The sequence below is a fragment of the Polypterus senegalus genome, chromosome 1, assembly GCF_016835505.1.
Source record: "Polypterus senegalus isolate Bchr_013 chromosome 1, ASM1683550v1, whole genome shotgun sequence".
In the NCBI taxonomy this organism is placed as follows: Eukaryota; Metazoa; Chordata; class Cladistia; order Polypteriformes; family Polypteridae; genus Polypterus; species Polypterus senegalus.
Window position 1 is genome coordinate 316,919,270 of NC_053154.1, and position 24,057 is coordinate 316,943,326.

At 38.8% G+C, this 24,057-nt stretch overlaps 1 protein-coding gene across 2 annotated transcripts in view; it reads right to left on the reverse strand.

Annotated features, from left to right (window-relative positions):
* LOC120515490 (MOB kinase activator 2-like) overlaps positions 1-24,057 on the reverse strand; it is a 241,829-nt gene that overhangs the window by 124,778 nt on the left and 92,994 nt on the right. Inside the window, exon 1 of one of the 2 annotated variants that reach the window (XM_039736566.1) lies at positions 3,379-3,851. The exons of the other annotated variant lie outside the window; for it this stretch is intronic. Coding sequence (XP_039592500.1) covers positions 3,379-3,416 — 38 coding nt within the window. The 5' untranslated portion in view covers positions 3,417-3,851. Of the gene's footprint in view, positions 1-3,378; positions 3,852-24,057 lie in introns of those variants that run through there. 2 annotated transcript variants of the gene reach the window in all.

The window sequence follows — 24,057 nt, forward strand, 5'->3', positions numbered from 1 at the left end:
TGAGTCTATAATCCACTGTATAACTGCATGGATCAGATAAACTGCAGTGTTGATAGATTACCAAAACATTTTTTGATGCTGCTTGATGTGAAAGTCACAACTTTATAATTAAATGGCTTTGTGTCCAATCCATGGCTGGTTTCTAGATGTGCCCAGTTTCTGTGTTTAGAGCTCCAGACCCCTGCTGAAATGTATAACCAACTAAGAAAATGGACCAATGAACAACTGAAAAGGTTCTGCAACATTGTTAAAGCATGGCCAATAAAATGTATACTGTACACTAAACAGGATGTTGCCAAAGGCGTAATTATAAAAAAAATGGAAAAATGGGTGCCAATGAATAGAACTGTATACAAGGGTCAAGGAAAGATAAAAAAGGGTATAAAGAATATTTCCAGATATTTATGGCAAGTTGCTTGAGGTCCCTTTCTTTAAGGGAGGCAGCTAATCCCAAAATATACCAAACCCCTTACTATGTACACAGTGGGTGTGGACACACCAATTGGACAAGAGCAATTGTGACCAGATCTGTCACTTCAGCATCACCCTCATCTATTGGCAAATTCCCAAGTGATAGCTGAAATCTCAGTTTCCCTTCCGTGACTCTTTCAGCTTGTTTTTGTTTCCATAGATAGAGCAAAGGAATTTTTTTCCACTTCTTGCCCAATTTTTTTTTATCAACTGCTTTGCTTGATAAGCAGACCACTATTTGTTTTCTCCTTTGTTCTTTTTTACTGTATTTCTTGCAACTATAAGCATGCTTGGGGGGATTAATCGGAATTCTGTTTAAGTGTCACAATTAGAATAAAGTGGTAAATACCTGAAAACTGACATGTGATTAAACTTGCCTCAAAATAAGGCAGTTGTTTCTCTTCATAACTTGACACATTTTTCCCATTAAAAATGGATGTGTTTCATTAATAAGAGTTTACTGCAAAGGGTTTATTCCATCTATTAGCTGAACAGTTATATTGTTGACACTCTTACATAGGCCTAGCAAAACAGGTTTGAGTGTTAATATTTTTGTGGAATAGGGAAGGTGCTGGAGTTTTCTTTTTTACAATTTTTTTTTTATATTTGTGCATTATAACCTCTTTAACTAAACAAGTGCACAAGATAGTTGGTTAGCGTTGAGAAAATTAGTTCCTTTTCAGTTACCCTTAGTGATCATCAGGCCGTCTATATTATTCAAGGAATCTTGGTGTCATTTTTGATTTTTCCCTTTCTTATTCTAACCACATAAATCACATTAAGAAACTTTTTTACTTCCATCTCCACAACGTTTGTTCATTCCTTTCCTTTTCCAATCCTGAGAAACTAGTCCATGCTTTTATTGGATCCTGCATCAAACACTGTAACTCCCCACTAGCAGGTGCCCCTTATAATCATTCATCACAGATCCAGTGGGTTCGAAATTCTGCTGCAAGAGTCCTTACACAGAGCCATAACAGCAGGCACAACATCCGTCCTGCTACACTATTACTAGCTCCCTGCATCTTATAGGTATGAACATAAAATTCTACTAATAACTTATAAAGCATTAAATACCATGCACCAGGCTACTTCCATCATCACTACGTTCCTGTTCACTGACTCTAACAATCTCTATTTGCCCCAAACTAACTTATGCTCTCTGGGTGGCAGAGCCTTCAGCTCTAAAGTGCCAACAGTTTGGAATGGCCTCCATAAAATAATGAGATCAACTGACCCAAGTCATTCTTTTAAAAAAACAACTTAAAACTAATTTGTTCGGGAAGACATTTAACAGACCCTGACAATATGACCTTTCTCTCAGGTTACCCTCTCTCTCCAGGTGCTCAGGGGTATTTTGTTTGTAACACAAATTATGTTATCAGTCCAGGGTTTTCTTGTAGTAGTTTGTATTTTTTGCATTTTTATTCCGGTTTATTTTCTCTTATTCTAATTCAAAGTTTTGTGTTTCCTGCATTTATCCTTACTGTTTATGCATATATTTTCTATCCAACATTGCATATTCCCTTTTTTTCATTTTGAATTCCTGTGAAGCAATTTGAGCATGAGAAAGGTGCTATATAAATAAAAAGTATTTTTTTTTATAACGTTGTACATATCTAGTCATTCACATTATGTGGATTGGATTTTGTAAATTTCTTTGGACAAAGTTGTCTTGAAAGTAAAGAACAGCAGTACTTTACATTTACAACCTTTAGAATTAAAAAAGCAAACTACTGTATGTGATTTTAGCTGTAAGTTAAAACTCTGATGAAATGGGAACGGCAAGGAAATTTTATACATTAGTATATTGGGGAAAAAATGGGAACATTACTTCCTTCCCTCTCCTGTTTGAATACAATGCAAGTGAAGAAGATGGAAATTTACTATGCATCTCAGCTGAGCAAATAATCATGTACCACCTATTCAGTTCTCAGTTGTGTGAAATTCACAGTTTGTTTTTTTGTTTTTTTTTTAGCTTCTAGTGCGTATCATAATTCATCACAGAAGTATGATTTAAGGTTTAATATCTAAATGTAATCCAGTGTTGATCTTGCCCTGCTATGTACCATCATTACATCAAGGGCAGATTCCTGCTTGCTTTCTGAAACCCGGTACTGGAAAAGGAGATCCCACTAAACGTAAGCCGTTTGACGAGGCTCATTACACTGCAACACGTGCCTTACAATTAATTTCACACAATTATCATGTGCATCAAGCTGTCGTGTGCATTCTGGTTCCTTCTTTGCTTTTACTACTGCAAGGCTACACTCTGCCTTTCAGGAATCATGGACCTTTTTTAAAATCAGTAACTTCCTCATTTTAATAACAATCAAATTAGGAAATTATTTTATATTGTAGAAATTAAAATTGTATAAATATATAAAAACTGTGATCAACTTTATTAATAACACAACTTGTCGGATGACCGTTGTAACAACTGAGGTTACTGAGAAACGCCTCCGTATTGATCGCTTAGCTTACGGGTTCAGCGCCAAACTAAGGCTTCGCTTCCCGTGAAAGGGCACACCAAAACCAATAATGACCCAAAATAAACCCTGGGACTTTTTTTTTTGTGGGAGCTTGTCCACTATGTTTCACAAGGCGCGGCGACTGTGCGACTAATTCAAACCTGGCCGGGACGTCAGAGGACACACCCTTCTCGCTCACAAGAAGTGGCCAATCAATCTAGCAGCATGTCCTCAAAAGAATAACCGCGCGTTTAATAAAGGGCACTTCAGCCCCATCTATGTCATGTCTGCACCTACGCTACCCGATGTAGAGGCATCATTTGGATCTACGATGTGTCTGACGTCCCTGACTGCGCCCGGTCGTGGTCACGCATAACGCCAGTTATTGGAAAATAAACAATGCCAATTTGGAGGGAACAGCGCGGTCGATTCTTACCTGTGCAGCGTGTACGAGCCGTTCCTCTTTAGTCTCATCCCGACGGACAGGAATCGAACGAAGTAATCCAGAATGGAAGGGCTTACTTGTTCCGCCGCGTGGCTTTTTATTTGAGCGCTCGGAGACTCCTATAGTCTACACTTTCCAGCCCGGCGCGTAGCAGCAGCGGCTATGCAGCTGGCGGTCGGGATGCTAATTAAGTCGCGGGGGGGAGGCAATCAGCTCCGGATGCCCTAGTGCGCGTCTCCCCTCTCTCCGAGGTGTCAAAACAAACCCTCTCTAAAGAGTTGGGACTCTGCAACACCTGTGAAAGCAGGAGCTCGCGCTTCAGATTTAAGAACCGCTCGATATTTGTAGTGCTTTTGATGTTCTTTCCCTGTTTGTCGTACGCAAAAAGCTGCTAATTCTTCCAACTGGAATAGGCAGGCGATGACTGAAGGGCGCTTGAGGAGTCTTAAATAGGACTTGCTCTCATTTGGGGGACATGTGTAACGCGTAAAAAAGCGGACTCTCTCTCTCCCTCTTTCACTGCCGCCCCCTAGTGGAATGTGGTGTGCCCCCTTTCTCCTCAGCCGTTGTATTTGTTGCACTCTATCCCGGGCACCGTGCCCAGCCTACTGTAGAAATCACAGCACCCGGCTGTCTGCTTTCTTTCCTGTGTAACTGAACATCCCACACGCATGGTCGGGGGGTCACAACTGTGTAGTTGGAGAGTGTCAGAGTGACTCTTTTTTAAAACTCAAGTTCTTAAGTTTTTAATTAAAGTAAGGAAGTGCTGTTGCCTGGCAGGGTTCTCTCCCACCACCTCACTTAGAAAAATAAGCATACCTATTATTAAACTCGGCGTCTTGGGTTTCAGGCTATTTTTTTCCCTTCGGAGTACACAGATGATCGGCGCCAAGCTCAACTGGGCATTGGTGCTGCAGCCCGCATACCATCAAAAAGTCCTAACCTAAAAATAGAGCCATTTTCTTTTAACACTTTACTCTCTGTTCCCTCCTGCAAAAGCTGTCTGCAAACTAGAATAATCCTTGTAATCAGAGTGCATTGGATTACAATAAAGCACACTGTGGATGGGCTATTGCGCTAACCCTTAAACACTCTTTAACTCGCTATAATACTCAATTTCTAATTCTCTAGTTTACTCATGCACTTACTTGGGCAAAGCCTCAGTCACACACGTTCTCAGGCACTCATAAAATGCTCTCTCAAGCAGAAACCAGCTGGCCCAGTAGCTCATGACTTACTAATTGCTTCGTACAAATGCTGGCTCACACAATCGAACACGCTGGCACTCAAAACCTAACTGGCTAACTCACTGACAAAAAGTATACCTTTGATAACCAAGAGACAACCAGCCCATCACACTCATTTGGTTATTTAATTCTCAAGATGTCTCAGTACCTTTGAGGGATTATAATTTAAATTTGTTGAGATTTCCACTTCAACTATATGAATAATTTGCCCAATGAAATTGTGCTAAATCTGGAATAATCTGATGAGTGTTTCTGGGTTCCATCTTGAGTGAAGTTGATTTAATCCTCACTAGATGTATTTGAGTATGACTCACAAAGAGGTTAACTTTCTGGCGGTCACTAACTCTCTCATGTCTGCATACAAAAAGTCAGTGGCCCACTTGGTTACTAACTACCAAACTCATTTAGCTGCTAATTAAATGGCTTTATCTTTGAAGATTCCTAATTTAATATCTAAACACTAAACAATAGATAGCTCTAGAAACCCACCTACCGTCTTACAATCTCATAAAATAAATGAGCTCAGTGCAAGTGAAATATAGCAGTGATATTTTTGTTAAATCAAATCCTGCTTACATACTGTATTATTGGAAAACGAACATCTAAATAAATTTTTTATCAAATATATAGGAAACATGAAGGTGCCGAATATTTCAAGCAACTCCATGTTACAGGTAGATCAGCCTAATACTGATAATTTAGATTTATGCATGTAATTTTTTTTAATCAAATCTTTATTAAAAGGCATAAAAATGGCAATCTTAGAGAAAGAAAAGCTTTTCGACATAAAGAGTCCTAATGCTCAGCACACACCTCCCCAACCCTTCCCATAACCTCAAAGTCCCGCAGAGTATAAGATTCTAAATGCCAATAAACAAGCATAAGTGGATTGAAAATAAAATGAGTGAACTGATCAGTTAAGGTTAATTCACATTACATGACTTTACAAGTGATTTTCAGTCGTAGCTTTCATTAACATAATCTTAGTGAGTTGGAGGTATGCAGTGGTTTACACCTGTAAATTCTTTTGTGTAATGCGACTCGGTCCAGCTAGTCTATGACTGGCTCTGATTTTGTCTTTCGTTGAAGGAATGGCTCTGCATTTATGAGAGCTGACTGCCCATGAATGCTCATTTGTTAGTTTAATGGATATAATGCAGCAATGAGGAATAAGGAAAGTGGCTGTTTTAGACCTCACAAACAGAAGACAGGCTGTCTGATGTCTCATGTTCTACGTAATACATCTGAATTTGGGAACAAGTGGCAGTTGAACTCACTGTAGCTGTTAACCCTTCATACAGTGCTGGCTCCATAAGGCTGCATATTACTTGCTGTCAAAAAAACAGTACAAGCAAGACTGTAGTGGATGGTAAGCAAACAATTTGTAAATGTGACAAATCCAGCAATTTTTGGCATTTTAAACTGGAGTGGTTTAACGACAAGTTCATCAACAACAGTAGGCAAGTCTAACATACCCAAACACTAACACTGGCTTTAGGAGCATCAACACAGCAACACAATCAAAGAGATAAAAAGCTACAGGTCAGGCCTTCAGTGAAGACAAAGGGGCACCTGCACAGAACTAAATGTATATAGTCGGATTAATTATCAATGTAGGGACCAGATGCTTCGTTGATCCTCACTGCTGCGAGTTCCAGACAGAGAAAAAAAGGTGAAATAAGATTTCCAATGAGATACAAGGGTAACTTTTGCAGTAATTGTCTTCCAGGCCTCTGCTAGTTAGCAGATAGATAGACCAAGGAGAGGTGTTTTAGTAAAAAATGTGACCATACTGTGACTGCAATGTTAAAGATGATACTTTAATGAGAAGGAATCATATTGTCCTTATTGGTTTCTGTATTTCCGTGTGAGTTACACACTCTTTTTGGAGAAGAAACACATTCCCTTTCAAACAGACTTTTTTTTTTTAAACAAGAAAGGTGGAGGAAAAAATATGAAATCCTCCTGAAACTGGTTGAACAATAATGCAGGCCTGAGATCACCACCAGTCTGTTGCAGCTTTTTTTATTGGGTGTATGTCATAGAAAACGTCTTTATTATCTGGTGTCTGCCTGACAATTTTCCGCTCCATGCCAACAGGAGGTGGGGCTCGGCAGACAGCAATATTACCCACAAACCCCACCCAGTCCAGCTATAAACTGAAATGTGGCAAAATTTAGAATGATTACGCCTAAGTGGCCAGAAGCAGAGGGCAGTCCTGAAAATGTAGTTGGGAGAGTGACAGTGTAAAGCTGTAATAGCTGGTAATTCTGCCCTGAGGACCAGCAACTGCTTCTTATTCCTTGGCCTTTCTAATTATTTGTCTCTACTGAATTGGCAGCAAGAAAACCCTCATCAGTTATTTGTATTTTATCCTAACATGACCCCAACTTAATGTTTTTTTGATCCTTTGAAGTAATGCTGAAAATCTCCAGGTGCGAGTGCCTGCTGAAAATTTAATAACAAAAGAAATTCTAAAAGTAGATCATAGATATTTAAAAAAATACATGTTTAAATCTTATCACTTAAAGTAACAGAGTCCAAGCAAGGCTATTGACGTGGCACAATAAACATAGACAGCAAGTAGATGTCCAACTCAGGACAAGTGTTTCATCTGGGATTCTGCAATCTCATTTTTAGCTCTGCCATTTTCAAAGCGGCACTTGTGTAGGCACCTGCCAGAACTGTACCCAAACAGATCAATGTGGCTTACACAAAATTCCAGCTGCATTTTGGATTCTGGGAACTCAAGATTTGTCTTTTAAATGGCAAATGATTTCTTTAACACTCCTTATAATTCTGGCTGCTGGCATAGCACTGAAAAGCAGTGAAGTGATATCAATGATTTTTTTTTTTTTTACAATTTGGTATTATCATCCATAAAAATGAAACATAATAAATTAGGGGATTATTGTTGGTCAATTTAACTTCTTTTACAAAGACTACTTGTTTATGTGTTTTGTGCTACAATTAATCATCAGAGTCATGGTTGCACAATGTTCAGTGTAGCCAACTTTCGACTTCACATACACAGGATTTTAAATTCCAGCTCCAATTGTGTTTGTCTAGAGTTTGCATTCACTTGAACTTCAAGTCAAGACATTCATGTCTCTGGTGACTCTTCATATGAAGTCAGTAGATGGATTGGAAGGAGCATGGGGGGTCATGAGGTCGCATTTAAAGGGGTCTGTGGCACTCCCGAAATCTATGAAAAAGGACGAAGGTCCAAGTCTTTAGAGTCCTGGTGCTTCCTGTCTTGCTAAATGGTTGTGAGACATGGACACTATCCAGTGACCCAAGACGAAGACTGGACTCATTTGGTACTGTATCTCTCCAGAAAATCCTTGGGCACTGTTGGTTTGACTTTGTGTCGAATAAGCAGCTGCTCATGGTGTCCCGAATGAGGCACATTACCTGCATTGTGAGGAAGCGTCAGTTTCAGCACTACGGCCATGTGGAGCGTTTCCCTGAGGGTGATCCAGCTTGTAAGATTCTCATTTTTGGGGACCTGAGTGGCTGGACCAGGCCAAAGGGTTGCCCAAATAACATCTGGCTGCGGCAGATAGAGTTATTTCTGGAGGGTGGGACTGGACCGCATGTCTGCCTGGGGGGTTGCCAACCGGGATCCTGAGTTGTTTCATCATGTAGTGGGTGCAGCAACACACTGTACCAGTGCATGCTCCACAACATGACTTGACTTGATTTGAAAGATGTGCCTGATAGGTTGATTAATGCCTTTAAACTGGTCCTATCAATATCAATGTGCCATGCGATCAACTAGTGTCAAGCCTTCCAAAGGTTTACTTTCTCCAGTAGTGCTCTCTGCTTTCTGCCCCTTCATCATGAAGAAGCCAATTCTGAACTCTTACATTTTCTGTTAAAAGGACTTTATATTGATGTAATTATGTTATATTTAACCAGTGATATTTATTGCTCTTTTTCTGTTTTTGTACACTGACTTATGAGTTTATTTATAAAAATGCTACAAGGTTTAATACTGTTATTGCATTAGTTGTAAGTCTGTGTAAGTGCTTAAAGTCTGGATGACAGTCTGGCTTAGCTCCATGCTCCCTGTTGCATTTGGGAGCCTCTTGAATTTGAACCATCAATAGTTATGTACAGAGATGAGCCAGGCAAATGAGGACACACACATGCAGAAAGGGGTAGGTGTAAAGGTGGACAAGTGCTTTTACTTAAAATCAATCAAAAACAAAGTGTTCAAAAGTGTAGTGTGTCAAAAGGTTCAATAAATATCTATTAAACAAATAATCCATAAAAAACATGGCAATGTGAAGGTTAAAAATCCATAATAAATACTATATTAAAATCTAAGTTAAAATCCAAGCCAGTTCTTTAAAACTGACAAGTCCTAATGCATCCATCTAAAATATTTGTCTCCTCTGCTTACCAAGAGTGGGCTCCTACCACCAGAGGAGACGTCCTCCCAATTGACGCAGTCAACCAATCCCTGGCTCGGGTCCTCATTGCCTGGCTCTCAGCATCCATGGGGCACTGTGCTGTGCTGAGCCAAGCTACTCAGGTCTCTTGCCGCCAGTCCCTCGTTGTCTGCATGAGACACATTATATCAGGTCACTCCTCTCTGGCAGTTGCTCAGTATGAGTGTTCCTTCCTCAGCCTAAGGCTCCTGAAGCCTTAACACTAGAATTACCAGAGCCTACGAAAAATCTCAAAAATCCGTTCCACCTTAAATCGCTTCTTAAATACGTTCGCACCTCTCTGCCAGCGTCTTTTATCCGCTAAATGTGCCGATAAAGACAAGCTGCAAGCAGCCGGCTATTCCATCCCCCCACTGACTTAGAACGTGCACGAATTTCTCCCAGCTCATGCCTTGATTGATTATCTGGGAGTGAAGTGGAGTTTTAGAGTGTAAATAATAGATCGTTATTTGGAATACACACATTTCATGTGTGTTCCGTTTCTACAGTAATCTGTGTAAACACATTTTTAAAACAAAAATGTTTTTCATATTCTAGTAGTAAATGACAAAATGTAGGCATAAACTATATAATGTATGAAGCCTTAAGTCCAAATATCAAAGAAACACTTTCACAAAAGGTACAAATATAACAGAACAAGTGCGCTTTTTTTTCAAAAATATAACTGCAGAAAAAAAAGCTGTGTTAGCATGCCACATTGACACGCATTTACTACAACTGCCTCGGTGGCGCAATGGTATCAACTGCTGACTGGTAATCAAAAGATCACAAATTTGATCCCGCACGACTCTGTTTTGAGAAATGAACTGCTCTCATTCTTACTATTTTAGAATAAAAACATACATTGATTTCAGTCTGTAACAGCCGGTGTAATTTATGATACTTGTAAAGGTTAGCTTTGTTTTTTTTTTTATTCACTTTTCATTCTCTCAGTCTCGTTCAGGATCCTTCCCTACCCAAAACCCCCAGCCCCCCTCCCAATCTGACATTGCTGTTTTCACATTCCTTGTTTTATTATAAGCACGAGGTCTTTGATAAAGTAAGGGGATTACAAACCTAGAAGTAGCAGAGTTTTCACAAAAACCACAACCATAAAGTGTTCAACCAAAGCAAATATTAAGACACAAAAAGATGAGCATAAAAAAATACGGCCGAATGGCACCCGTGGTCAGAATACTCCACACGCAAGAATGTCAAGCTAGATACGAGGCTGCTGTGGTAGCTGCAGGTTTTCATTCCAGTCACTTGCTTACTTCTTAATCAAATACTGCTGCTAATTCTTTTCCTTTAATTTCAAGTCATTCTTTGGGGTGTCAATCTCAGTTCCTGGAAGGCCATTATCTTCACTGACCAATTTCATTTGATCCCGATTCTTGCCGGTTAAGGAAACATATTGTTTAATTCTATAGCCTCTTAGTGCTCTCATTGTGCCATCACAGACATTTCTAATACATCATTACTTCTTACACATTCACTCTATTCTTTTCAAATATTTTATTAAAACAGATATATTTAATGATGGTGGAAATTGAACCAAGTCAGCTAGCTGGTTATCTGTTAGCACACTTGCATCACATTATTTTTGGATTGCTGGTTAAGGATAAAGAAGCAATCAAGGGTTCTAAATCTTAAAAAGCAAGTCAATTAAAATTAAGAAAAAAAGACAAGTGTTAAAATAGCAGCAGTATTTGAGAGTGGCTGGTATGAAATCCTGTAACACCATAGCCCTACAGGATCTGAGTTTGACACCCCTGCTCAACAATAAACATTGATTGTCAACTGTTAGTACATGTTGATTTACAGTTATGTTGGTCTGTGGTCCGGGTTTGGCACACAATGGTCTGTTCTAAAAGAGCAAAATGCAAGAATACCAAATCTAAAATACAATAGAAAGGGAGTGGAATGTCCGCCTGAATGGAGAGTAGGATTGAAGTAGCTTTTGTCTAGAGATCTAGGAAAAATGCTTCCAGTGAGAAGCAGCTGTAAACCTATTTAGGGATAGAGGGTCACAGGGAACTACAGAGGGTGACAAAGTCTGCTACAGAAACATTGCAAGAATAATGTGAGGATTTAATTCCCTTTTATGAGTGTCTCTTTCCCAATGAAGCACAAAATCATTATTTCTATGCTAATAATAATAATAATGACAGTAAACCTGTGAAAAGCTGAAGTCCACAACTATGGTCACATGCTAAGGTCAATGCTTGTTGAGATCAAAATTAGACATAGCCAGTGGAAGTTCAGTACAGTGAGTACAAGTCCTGTACAGACTTGGTATTAAAAAGGTGTCTTATATTTTTAATAAATTTAAAAGATTTTTTTCTTCAAGCTTGAACAGGAAGAAAGAACTAATAAACACCAACCCACATGTAAGCCTCCCAATTAGTAACTTTTTGAATGCTGTGTTCAGAAGGGCCCTGCTTATAAACAGGAAAGTAGCACATTTTCATTACTATCATTGAAGGGAGATGAATTGAATTCACTAAGGTGAAATTGAACACGCTGGCCCAATACGAGTGAGTATGGGTATGAGGTAATTGTGTGACTGGCATGTCAACACACAGTGTTACCATGATAAGCACAAGCCCCCGTGACCCTGATTAACAGTTTAGAAAATGGAGGGTGGGACTTTGAAAAATCATGTCTGGAAGTAAAATTTCTGCTATTACTAGCAAGTACTTGCCGGTTAAAACAGAATTCTCTCTCTTTAGTGTTATTTTATTTTTATGATGACAGCTATACAATGAGAAGTTCCACAAAACTATCAGTAGCACATAGTACCTTACAGCCTGTCTTCATGAGTAAGGCTCCTTTATACCATCTGCTTTATGAAAACTATCACTACAACTACTTCTGCAACCCAAGTTAATTAAAGCCAATGAAATCAGTCAGCTACAGTTCTAGTCAACTATCCATCCATCCACCCATTATCCAACCCACTATACAAGGTCACGGGGGTCTGCTGGAGCCAATCCCAGCCAACACAGGGCGCAAGGCAGGAAACAAACACTGCGCAGCGCGCTATGCCACACACAAACACACACACACTAGGGACAATTTTGAATCACCAAAGCACCTAACCTGCATGTCTTTGGACTGTGGGAGGAAACCGGAGTACCCGGAGGAAACCCACGTAGACACAGGGAAACATGCAGCGCTACCCACTGCGCCACCATGCCGCCCTCTAGTCAACTATAAATCTAAAAATGTTTTCAGTGAAAAGCAACTCTAAAAGTATTAGGCAATCCATAAATACACTTTAGCTTCACTCCAAGAATCCTCTTTAACGTTTCCCCCACCCTTCCAACACCACTGACTTCTGAAACAGTGACAGCAAAGACAAAGCAAAAAGTTTTGTTTATATTATTTAAATAGAGTTTTATATTTTTGTAATAGGGTGTATCTTAAGATTAAGTGTTCTCCCTACTATAAGAAGGAAACAACAAAATGGCATAATTATTGTTAAAAGCAGAAGCTAATGAAAAATACATGAAGGTGGAAGGGTCACTCATCACTGCATCCAATGCCAGACAACATTAAATAAACATGGGGTTACAATTTTTCCATGATTAATTACAAGTCTAGTAATGGCATTTGGGATATGCTCTATTGGGCTTCAAAAGAAGTGGCTCAGCCTCCCACCCGACCTTCATAGAAGCTGGCTGTAGCAAGATAAGAAGCAATTTTGCTTTCCAGGGCAAATGGTTCAGCTTGGCAAATACATTTTCTATTCAGTTCCATGAAGTAGCCATTAATCAAATAACTGTTCATTACGGACTTTAATATGTTAACTGATTCAGGTAATTCAATTGGAAGAGGTTAATAAAGACTAAGTGTAAAACTGGACAAAGCTTACTATGAAATTCTTTCACTCGTCTTGCACTCCTGACTTTTCAAATATCTATCTCTTAAAATTTGCAATACAAGACTGAATATTATATAGTTTACAAAGGTATACTTTTTGCAAGATTATAGGATAGAGAGAAGAAAGGCCTGGCTGACAACGCTTAAAAGGTCAAATGCACCATCATACTGTATAGCTCTTGACTGAATTCATCCCTCCCATATGCCTGCAGAGCTGTAAAGTCTAGGGTCAGTTGATCTATATTCACACAGTTTTTCGGGATGGGGGATAGAATAGGAATCTTAAAGGAGTTCAACACACAAAATTCAGAAAAGTCAGAACATAGAATTCTCACTTCATTTACAGAAGGGTGGCCTCAAGTAAATCCAGTAAGGAGACATGAGGCAGCTCGATAACTGCTCTAGAACCTCAGGACACTGTACCCCAAATCATAAAGCTGTTGGAGAATCACTGTATTGTAGTCATACCTTAAAACACCCAAAAGTGAAATGATTAAAGTTCACTAGGCACAATCTGGAAGAGGGGATCAGTGAACATATACAGATCAGGACCACAAGATGGTATAAAGGCTGAGGAAAGAAGACATGCAATTTGTTTATACCCAATCATGCACGTGCACTTCAGAGGCATCTCCACCCCAGGCTCACAACAAAATCTCCAGCTTCAGGCTAGTCAGCCTCAGAGACCAGGCTCACACTGCTGCTGAGGGAGAATTGAAACTTTGTTGTGATGGCAGCCGAGTATGTTATACAAGTATGTACAGTATTTATATTTGTGTGCTTGTGCTTACACACTATACACTCATGTCCTCACTTGCACATCTCCTTTATAATTGCACTAATTTGCAACTGTTGCATTTTATTTAACTTATGTTTAACTTTCAGTTTTAATTTAAGGAGTTTACCAAAAAATATCATATGAGCTGCATAGCCCCCCACCTGACTTTCAGGGACTCAAATGTATATGAACATTTGACTGAAGCTGTTCCATAGGCAGGTAGGAGCAGTTCTCTCATTATTTAATTAACTATTAAGCATGTAAAACTTCTGGAATGGATTCCATGTGTGGAATTTGCATTTGGAAGCTGCCACTGTGTATTTTTAATATGAGGTCCAAAGAGCTGTCCGTGCAAGTAAAACAGTCCATTACTGGGCTGAAAACAAACAAAACAAACCCTTCAGAGAGATAACAGAAACTCAAGGAGTGGTCAAATCAACTCTCTCGTAGATTTGTAAAGAGAAAGAACCCACTGGTAACCTCAACACCACCAAAAGGTCTAGAAAACCCCAGAAGACAACTGTGCTGAATGATTGCAGAATTCTGTCCTTGGTAAAGAAGAACCCCTTCACAAAATTTAGCCAAACCAAGAACACTCTCTGGGACGTAGGTCTATCATGGTGTACAATCAAGAGAAGACTTCATCAAAGTAAAGACAGAGGGTTTACCACAAGGTGCAAACCACAGATAAACCTCAAGCATAGGAAGGACAGATTAGACTTTGACAGAAAATTTTTTTTAGAAGCCTGTCCAGTTCTGGAACACTTTTCTTTGGACAAAGAAAACTAAGATCAATACAGTATATACAGAATGTAGGAAGGAGAAGTGTGTAGATAAGAGACGGAACAGCTCATGATCCGATGAATACTACATCATCTGTGAAACATGGTAGAGGCAGCCTTACGGCATGGGCATGCATGGCAGTGAATGGAAGTCGGTCAACTAGTGCTTATTGATGATATGACTGCTGGTGCAAGTTGCAGGATGATTTATGAAGTATACAGGATGGCTATACTATCTGCTCAGATTCAGACAAATACTGCAAAACTGATAGGACGACACTTCACAGTACAGATGAGCAATGAACTAAAACACACTGCGAATGAAAACCAAGTGGTTTTCAAAGAAAAGAAGTGGAAGATTCTTCAACTGACCTCAACCCAATTGGACATGCAGTTTGCATGCTGAAGACAAAACTGATAGCAGAAAGCCCAACAAACAAGCAGCCTATGAAGAAAACTTTACTAAAAGCCTGGCAAAGCATCACAGAGTGGAAACCCAGCACTTGGAAATGGTCATGAGTTCAGACTTCAGGCAGTCATTGACTGGAAAGGATTTTCACCTGAATACTGAAAATGATTATTATACTGTATTTATGATCATGTTAGTTTGTCCAAATACTTTTGAGCCTCTGAAAATAGGGGCTATATGTATAAAAATGTATAAAAATGCTGGTCTTTTCTGAACAGCTCACACAATGTTTTAGTTAGACCCCTTAAATTAAAGCTGAAAGACTATACGTCAACCACATCTTTTTGCTTTGTTTCAAACTCATTGTGGTGGTGAACAGAGCTAAAATTATGAAAATTGTGTCACTGTCCAAATACTTATGGACCTGACTGTAGGTGATGTTTGTCATGTTATAAGCAGCTCCAAAGCTACCAAGTTAAATTTCTGCACATTAACAACTGGCAAATAAAAGTGATTCTGGTTTTGAATCTAACCAGAGGCACAAAGCCATGATGCTGTATTACTGAAAATACTTAACTCAGAACATCATGTGAAGCTCAAAGTCATTCAAAGATTTCAAACAAAGACTCCCATTTCATCATGTATCATTGCATAAGATTAAATCTATTAAAAACCACCCACTTTTACTAATGGAGGCCCAGCCATCCTTCTACATGCATTGTAGCATTAGTAACCGGACATGTCTATAATAAATCTTGGCTTCTTCACAACAAAGCAGTTCCACTAACCAACCCCCCCAACCCCCCACTCACCGTTCACCTCCTCCTCCTTTTTTCATTGTCTCAGGTACTTCCTGTCTCCAATGAATGGGAGTGTGTATGTGAGTGTGTGAGGAAAGGAGGCTTTTCAACATATAACAAAAGCTCTGAATGACTAAACACTACCAGTAAAAATACGCAGTACTTGGTACCAGTCAAGGACACTCAAAATGTTTAATTTATAAGGAAGAGGAAACCAATCCTAAGTGTCTATTACACTCTAATTTATATAATTTCAAGCAATAATAGCAACTGAAACATTTAGAAAACTTAATGCAGGAGCACACTGCAGCTTCCCAATACCCTGGAACAAAAAGCAATGGATGCATTACTCTTAATGATTCTTACCTTTACTTGGTTCAAAATCTTCAATGACAAACTACATGTTCTGTGGTTCCCATATTACTGATGGGTACGGTTGCTCTGCCTTGTGTTTCAACTGTTGCTGTCTATCAATGAAAATACTTTTTTTGTACTGCCTTCATGTAGTAATAATCATTTTAAAAAACAAAAAAAAATTGCAATTTTATTGTACAAACCGCTACACCTTAAACACAAATACAGTATACTGTACATATCCAACCAACACATTCACAAACTTGTTTAATTTAATTCAGCTAATTACTGTTCCAGTAACATTGTTCAAAGGGCACGGACCAATCTAGGATGGAGCACCAGTCCACTGAAAGCGCCCACACACACACAAATACAGCATTAACCTCCAACCTAATACATTTGTTTTTGGGAGGAAAACCAGAGTATCCAGAATAAAACCCACACAAGGATGATGGAATAACATGCAGAATGCACACAGGCAACAACCATATGTGGGACGGTGAATCTCTGAGGGTGCAGAGCCAGCTTCTGCATATGTATATATTTATATGTATATACATATACACGCACACGCATTCACACTAGGCACAAGCAAGTCCAGTTCCTTTAAGGACTTCCTTAACCTGTTAGGCCCCACTGCCACAACTCACTCCTGAGTGCGTTCACTTCACCATTTAAAATTCTGATTTAAAAAAGCATGTCTGAAATCCCTTGCCTATTAATTTTGAACAGTTTATAATAAATATTTTAGACACTGCACATTTTTACAGACCTGCCTAATAACTTTGTGAATGGACAACTACAATGTTTTTGGTGAACACACACTCAATTTTCAGTTGCTCTGGTTTAGCAAAACTATCTCTGCATGCAACTATATTCTCTAATTTGAAACTTCCACATCAATTTTATAGGTACAATTGTATTGCTGTCTCATGCAAAGTCTAATCCCATGTCCAATCAATCCATCCATTATCCAACCCGCTATATCCTAACACAGGGTCACGGGGGTCTGCTGGAGCCAATCCCAACCAACACAGGGCACAAGGCAGGAACAAACCCCGGGCAGGGCGCCAGCACACCGCAGGGCACACACACCCACACACATCAAGCACAAACTAGGGACAATTTAGGATCGCCAATGCACCTAACCTGCATGTCTTTGGACTGAGGGAGGAAACCGCAGTACCCGGAGGAAACCCACGCAGACATGGAGAAAACATGCAAACTCCACGCAGGGAGGACCTGGGCCAATCAATCCAGATTTACTTATATAAGCAAAATTTATTGCATATTTATAGATCCAGCATTTTTTATTTACTTGTTTGTATTTTACTTCTGCTTCCTTCACAAAGTGCTTCATTATGGTGTACTGTATAAAAGGCACTGTATAAAATACGGATAAATTGTATAATAATTGGACTAAGTAGGTTAAGAAAATGGATGAATAATTGGTCTGTGCTTGGATATCCCCTTTCTGTGACGTGATTAGGTCTGCTATTGCTGCATGACTTCCTGCTGAGTATTTTCTGCTTATTGGGTGCTAAACACAGAGTGGACTGTATAATGTTTGTGAGTTAATGGCATATGGTCACTGTATAGTTTCTTCTACTTTCAATTAAGTATTACATTAGTATTAATTTTTTTCAACTGTTTATTTTAGAAACCTGTGGAGAACTATTTTTAATATGTAAAATATACAGGGCAATGGATCATCAACCAGTTTACAGACAACATGTGAATGTCCTTACAGGCACTATATATTTTGACTGGGCATATTCTGAGCAACCACTTCAAATATTCCTTCAGCCTTCCTTTAATTAAACTAAACAGTTAGTCCCATCTCTTAATACTTTTTATGTGAAAAATATTTTTTATTTAAAATGGAATACTTAAAAAATACATACACATATTGTATACTTGTGAACTGACAAAGAATTAAACAGGTGATTTTTTTTTTCTTTCTTGATGAAAAGGCACCCTTCTAGCAACCATGATTATGATACTGCCTACTGGCAATAACTCAGTGTTACATTAGGCAGGCGCTTGTGCATACCTGTAAAGTTGTTATTGTAGATCGTTGACAATTATACAGTTGAAAGCATTATTTTTCAAAAATTACAGTATGGAAAGAAGTATTAGAAAGTACATAAAATCACAGCTGCAACTTTTATTACAGACAAGACTGAAAAGGACTCTTGTCTCCCAATCCATTATTAAAGTAGAAGACCGCCACACACATAGCAATTCAAGACAAAATGCAGCTAACAAGTGGTAGGAATAAGGCTTAAACTAGTATTACTGAGTTAAGTGCCAAGTTCCTTCACTATGAATGAGGTGGTCACATACAATCCTAAACAAGTTATACTTCACACACGCTGTATTTTAAGCACAAGAGTAAGCAGTTATTTTGTGGTTGACTGAAGCTCCATATATGACGAAACAGTACTGTAGATGCAGAACTTTTTATATGACCACAACAGGTGGAGTTAAAGCAGAGGGCTGTTAGCCAGATGAGATCTACACATGAGAATTTACATACTGTGACTAAGAGAGGCATGCTGCTTTTTATGCCAAACTGGGGTGAGACAAAGCAATAGCATTGGAGGAAACCATCTTGCCATTGAGGTAAGTGTAAGAGAGTGATGGCATGGGAGGCACCCACTTCTCAGTGTATCATGCCTTAAGCATCTATGAGTGAGAGTACAGGAGGGATGTATTTCACTCTTTCCTTGCACCACTATGTGCAGCGGTGATTGTGAGAGAGTTAGAGTACAAGAAGCATGCAACTTACTCTTTCTCAAACCATAACAGATGAGTATGAGACTGAGTGTGGGTACAACAGGTTGTTCTTGTTCCATATTGGAAAGAAAAAAAAATGTTAACACACAACATGCTACTTTTTATTTCTGCCCTTCTTTTCTATGCTTCACCAGCAGTATACATAAAAGTGAATTTGTACAAATTTAGTTTTTGCATTTTGTGGCCTAACTAAATATATTCTGAAGTACAATTACATTTTCCAGAGTACTACATCAAGAAGCGATTTATTTTAATAATAACTATGGGGCTTTACCCCCTGCTTGCTTTGCTCACCCACCCCCTTACCCCCAGGCACACTGCACACTACACACCAGCCACTTCGTGTCTCTGCCTCTCGCATTGTGAAGAGGGGGGGTTGAACGCACAATAAGGAGATGCAGTCACTCCTCCAAAACCCCCTCTTAAACGGTGATGCAATGGGAAACAAATACATTTTTTTCTGCTCCCCTATGCTTGATCAGCTGGCTTGCTGCTGCTGCTGCTGCGTGTGCCATGCTGTGTGATCTGCATGTCGCGCAGCGCTTCGAACATTTAAAAGCCTGTATAGCAGCTGTCCTTTTGTCTCACTGCCTTGTCTCGCGGGACATTAAAATCACATCTCGACCCAAGATTTTTTTTTTTTATAATAGAGAGATTACTATTAGTAAAACAGTTGTCCAGTTTTGAAAATTACCACATGCATGCATGCATAATTCAAGAACAACTTTACAATGCTGCTCCTTGCTGAGTCACGTTTTTTACCACATATTTATAACTATATAAATACTGCCACAGATGGTCAAGATTTTCATAATTGTGACAGGACTGCCTCTGGATCCCTACAAGCCTAATCCTAGGCAAATAAGATTTGGTACAAAGGCGGATATCTTGAGGTACTGGAACTTGTAGGAGTAGTTAAATCAGTTCAGCGGGACAGATCTTCCGGTTTAAGAGACTAGCAATGCAGTGGTGAATTCAAGATGTGTGCTGTTTCAGCCAAGCAAGCCATCGACTGAGGACGCGAGTCTTGGGTGTTTGAGCAATGGATATATACAGCAAAACGTTTTAGAAAGCCCCTATTGGAACCAAGATAGTCAGGTGCAAAGATGATGGTACAGGCTAAGGATGACCAGAGGAGGTTGGGAGTAAAAAGGTAAAATGTAGTTAGACAATAACTAAGAGATGAAGTTAGGCAGGACTATTTACATGAAAGTGTAGGAAAGCTTCATTTACTCAAAATATTTGAAATCCTTTATTCATGCAATGTATTTATATAAGATAAAATAAAAAAATAAATACTGAGTTAATTACTCCAATAAGTTCCAGTACCTTAACAGCATACAATTTACATACCTTATCAAGCCCGCTTAACTCCGTTCAGGATCAGCGGTGACCACAACCTATTCTAGCAGAAACAGGCACAAGACAGGAACAGAAACAGAGTTTGAAAAAGGTGCTGGTCAATCACAAGATACACTCACATACACACAACACCATTTTAAAACATACAATTACCCTTAACATGCACATAAAGAGCAAGTTTTGAATTGAGAACACAGAATCCACACTCACTGAGGCAGCTATTAGGAACACCTGCACAACCTGCTTATTCATGTAATTATATAATCAGTCAATCATGTGGGAGCAAAACAAAACATAAAATCATGCAGATAAGGATCAGGAGCTTCAATTAACACTTGCATCAAACACCAGAATAATGGAAAAAATGTGATCTCAGATTGAGCACGGCTGTTTCTGTAACTGTTGATCTCCCGAGATTTTCACTCTGAACAATCTCTAGTGTTTACTCAGAATAATGTGAGAAAACAAAACACATCCAGTGAGTGGCAGTTCTGTGGAGAGAAACACCTTGTTCATGAGAGGGGTCAGAGGGGAATGGCCAGACTGACTGGAGCTGACAGAAAGGCTACAGTAACTTAGATAACTACGCTGCACAACCGTGGTGAGCAGAAAAGCATTTCAGAACACACAGCATGTCGAACTTTGAGGCAGATGACCACATCGAGTTCAACTTGTTCAGTGACGTTATAAGCCAGTAGGGTTAATTATTTTGCCACCATGCTACCAAATAAAAATTACAATGCAAACCACAAACAGTAGTGAACTGATTAGGGATAAAATGTACACTTTTCCATCCACATTCATATACCATACTCAAGAGACTGAATCAGAATTCCCCATTCTCAGCATGGACTCTTGTCAGCTGTGGCACTTTTTTGACAGCTTCTGTTTGTGCCCATGTGCCTTGGTTTGATATGGATGAAAGAGTGGGTTTGGCAACCATCTGAAATTAGGCAAGTGTGCAGCTTAATGTATTTTAAAGGAAAATTTGCTTAAGCAAAATTTACAGTTATTAGCATGCTTGCTTTAGTGCAAGTGGGAGTAAGATAAAATCAAATTAAGTCAAAGCAGTTTACCAGATTTTGGCACATGTATAACTAGCCTGCACATAAAAAAAAGATATAAAAATGTTGCTTTTAAAACCAAGTATTTATTTTCTAATTCTCTGGTTCAAAGCTGATGACAGCAATGGGCATATTTCATAAACCCATAGTATCAGGTAAATAAATTGTAAAATACTTCACCATAAAATAACAGTGTATTGTAAATTAAATAGTTGAGAAAAACAATCTAGCAAATGTCTGACAGCTCAGGTCCTTATCACTCAAGCAGAAATGCATAAAACGCACACTAACTCTTCAGCAATCTAGTGGGATCGTCTCCCAGTAGACTGTAGAGTGTAACTGTCAAAAGCTATCAATTCGCCAAACCTCCCTATAACATTCCAGTCGTATCTGTCAGTCTTCAAGGATATGTGGCCAAGAGCAGCAGGCTACTGAACATGGAGAACAGAGCAGCCAAAGTTATTAAGAAAGGAAAAAAAAAAAAGTCCAGTGTCAAGAGTCTTCATCAGAGTGTGAAAGCGAGCCAATGGAGGCTGACTGGTCTAAAAGAATTCAAGGCTAGCCTTGAAAAAACAAACAAAAGCCTGCGAAAGGAGGGTTGGTCATGACAAGTGAAAAGGGCTTTGCACTTGTAATATGGGGGTGCCATGTCATTGCATGCCACTGCTTAAGATGGGGGTGATCAGAACTCTTCTTTGTTTTGACTTTGCCTTAATGTCATCAAAACCAAATTAAAATCCAAACACCACTACCACTACCCCCACTTCCTCTAGCTGGCCTCTCTTTGGAATGCCATATGAAGTGATGACCTTTCAACTATACTGGAGACTCCTGTTTGGCAATAGAATTAAACAAAAATGTGAGCAGCTGGCTTTAAGAAATGACTGTAAACAGAAACATTTTTCCCCCATTAAATAAGCTGCCTGCAGTGGGACACTTGGTACTGCTGGCAGTGGTTCACATGGCACAAAGACAGAAGTAAGTAAAATAGAGATAAAAGCAGAAGCATCATGTGCCTTGGTGTCAACAATGCTGGAGAAATATGGAAAAAGCACAAGTGAGAAGTTGGTTGTTAAAAATTCACAACATCAAAATTCATCTCAGCTCTCTTGGAGGACATCTAAAACTTAAGAATGGCAATAACCAAAAGAGTGTTCTCTAGTGGCAATGACACTGCACAATAAGTCATGCAGTGCTAATTTAATGCCCATCACATCTGTATACCTTAAGGCTAATTTATGTTTGACATGTCCACAAGGGAAGTGAGGACATTAGCAAAAATGACATAATATAAACCAGACCAGATTTTGTCAAGGGCTGGGTGCAGTTCTCTTTCGTCATGATGAGACAATACAATTCTAAAATGTTCTGCTATGTGACACTACAGAAAGAAAAAAAGGAAAAAAAAAAACGAGAGAGATTAAAGAAACAGCTAGATAACAGCAAATTCAAAGAAATATGAAACCCCTTCCCATTTCCAGGATAACTTTTAAACTGCAGTAGTGATTAAAAAGGAAACATAAATGATTACAGTCTTTATCCTTTAAGCTTTATTATTCTTAAAAGGGAGTGAGGAAAAGAACTGTGCAGATGTTACTACTGTGCACATGTATGATTACTGTAAGAGAAAAAATACTGACAAAAATATAATTCCACTTCCTCAAGCACAATCAGCATTGAGTATAGACACGGGTGAAAGCATATTGCTGTGCCACATACACTGGCTGAAAGGGAGAATAAAATGCTGTTTGATTTTGCACATACTTTCAATTATGATTTGCACAACACCTAAAATATAAAGTATAATCCATACGGATTTCTACCATAAACATCAAAGAAGTACAACTCAATAGCATAATATATAATTAGCTACTATAGCAGCCGAAGATAGCAGCTTTCCAACAGAAGACCTCTGATTTTGTTACTTTCTCTATCTGGAGGTTTTCTTTTTATAACCTTGTTCTTGTAGAACTTTCAGTCGCATTGATCAATGGTGTATTGGCTCATACTGTCAGCAAGTGAGAAAACAATATTTCTGTGATTAAGTCATCGATGACAGTGAAACAATGATCTAACTTAATTTGAAAATTTTAGTTTCTCTTATGTAAATCCTCTTGAATATACATAAACATTATGCTAACATTCTTAGGGTTACACAAATCTGCACTTCAATGAGGTACACGAAGACCATTACTGTGCTACTTTCACAAAAAATCATTTATTTTTCATACACAAGCTTATCTGCCAAATATTGTTAAAAAAATTATGGCAAACACAAGATGCTTCCTTCGATGATCTACCCATTTTTGTTGTTTTTTTTTTTTTGTTTGTTTGTGGTTTCTTTTTTACTTTCTTCTAAGGACATTTCCTTTGCTCCTGGTGCATTACTACAGCTTAGTAATGAAACTGATGGCCAATTAGGACCAAAGTAAAGAGAGTTTTTCTTTGATGCATCAGTTTGTCAGCTCCAGATTCTGCATAATTCAGTCATCAAGCACACCTACAACATATTGCAGAGGTTTAGAGACAGTTCCAGGTTGTAGTGTGGTGAAATGCTTAATCATTTTAATGACACTGCATGCTATTATATATATTATGCTCTTTCCTTGCTCTAACACTGAGAAAACCAAAATGGAATTAAATCATTGATTTAAACATGGACAGATAATATGACACAGGCCACTGTACTGCTGTATAAATATTTGAGGTGCATCATTTTTTGGAAATAATTTTGTTATTCATGTACTAACAGAG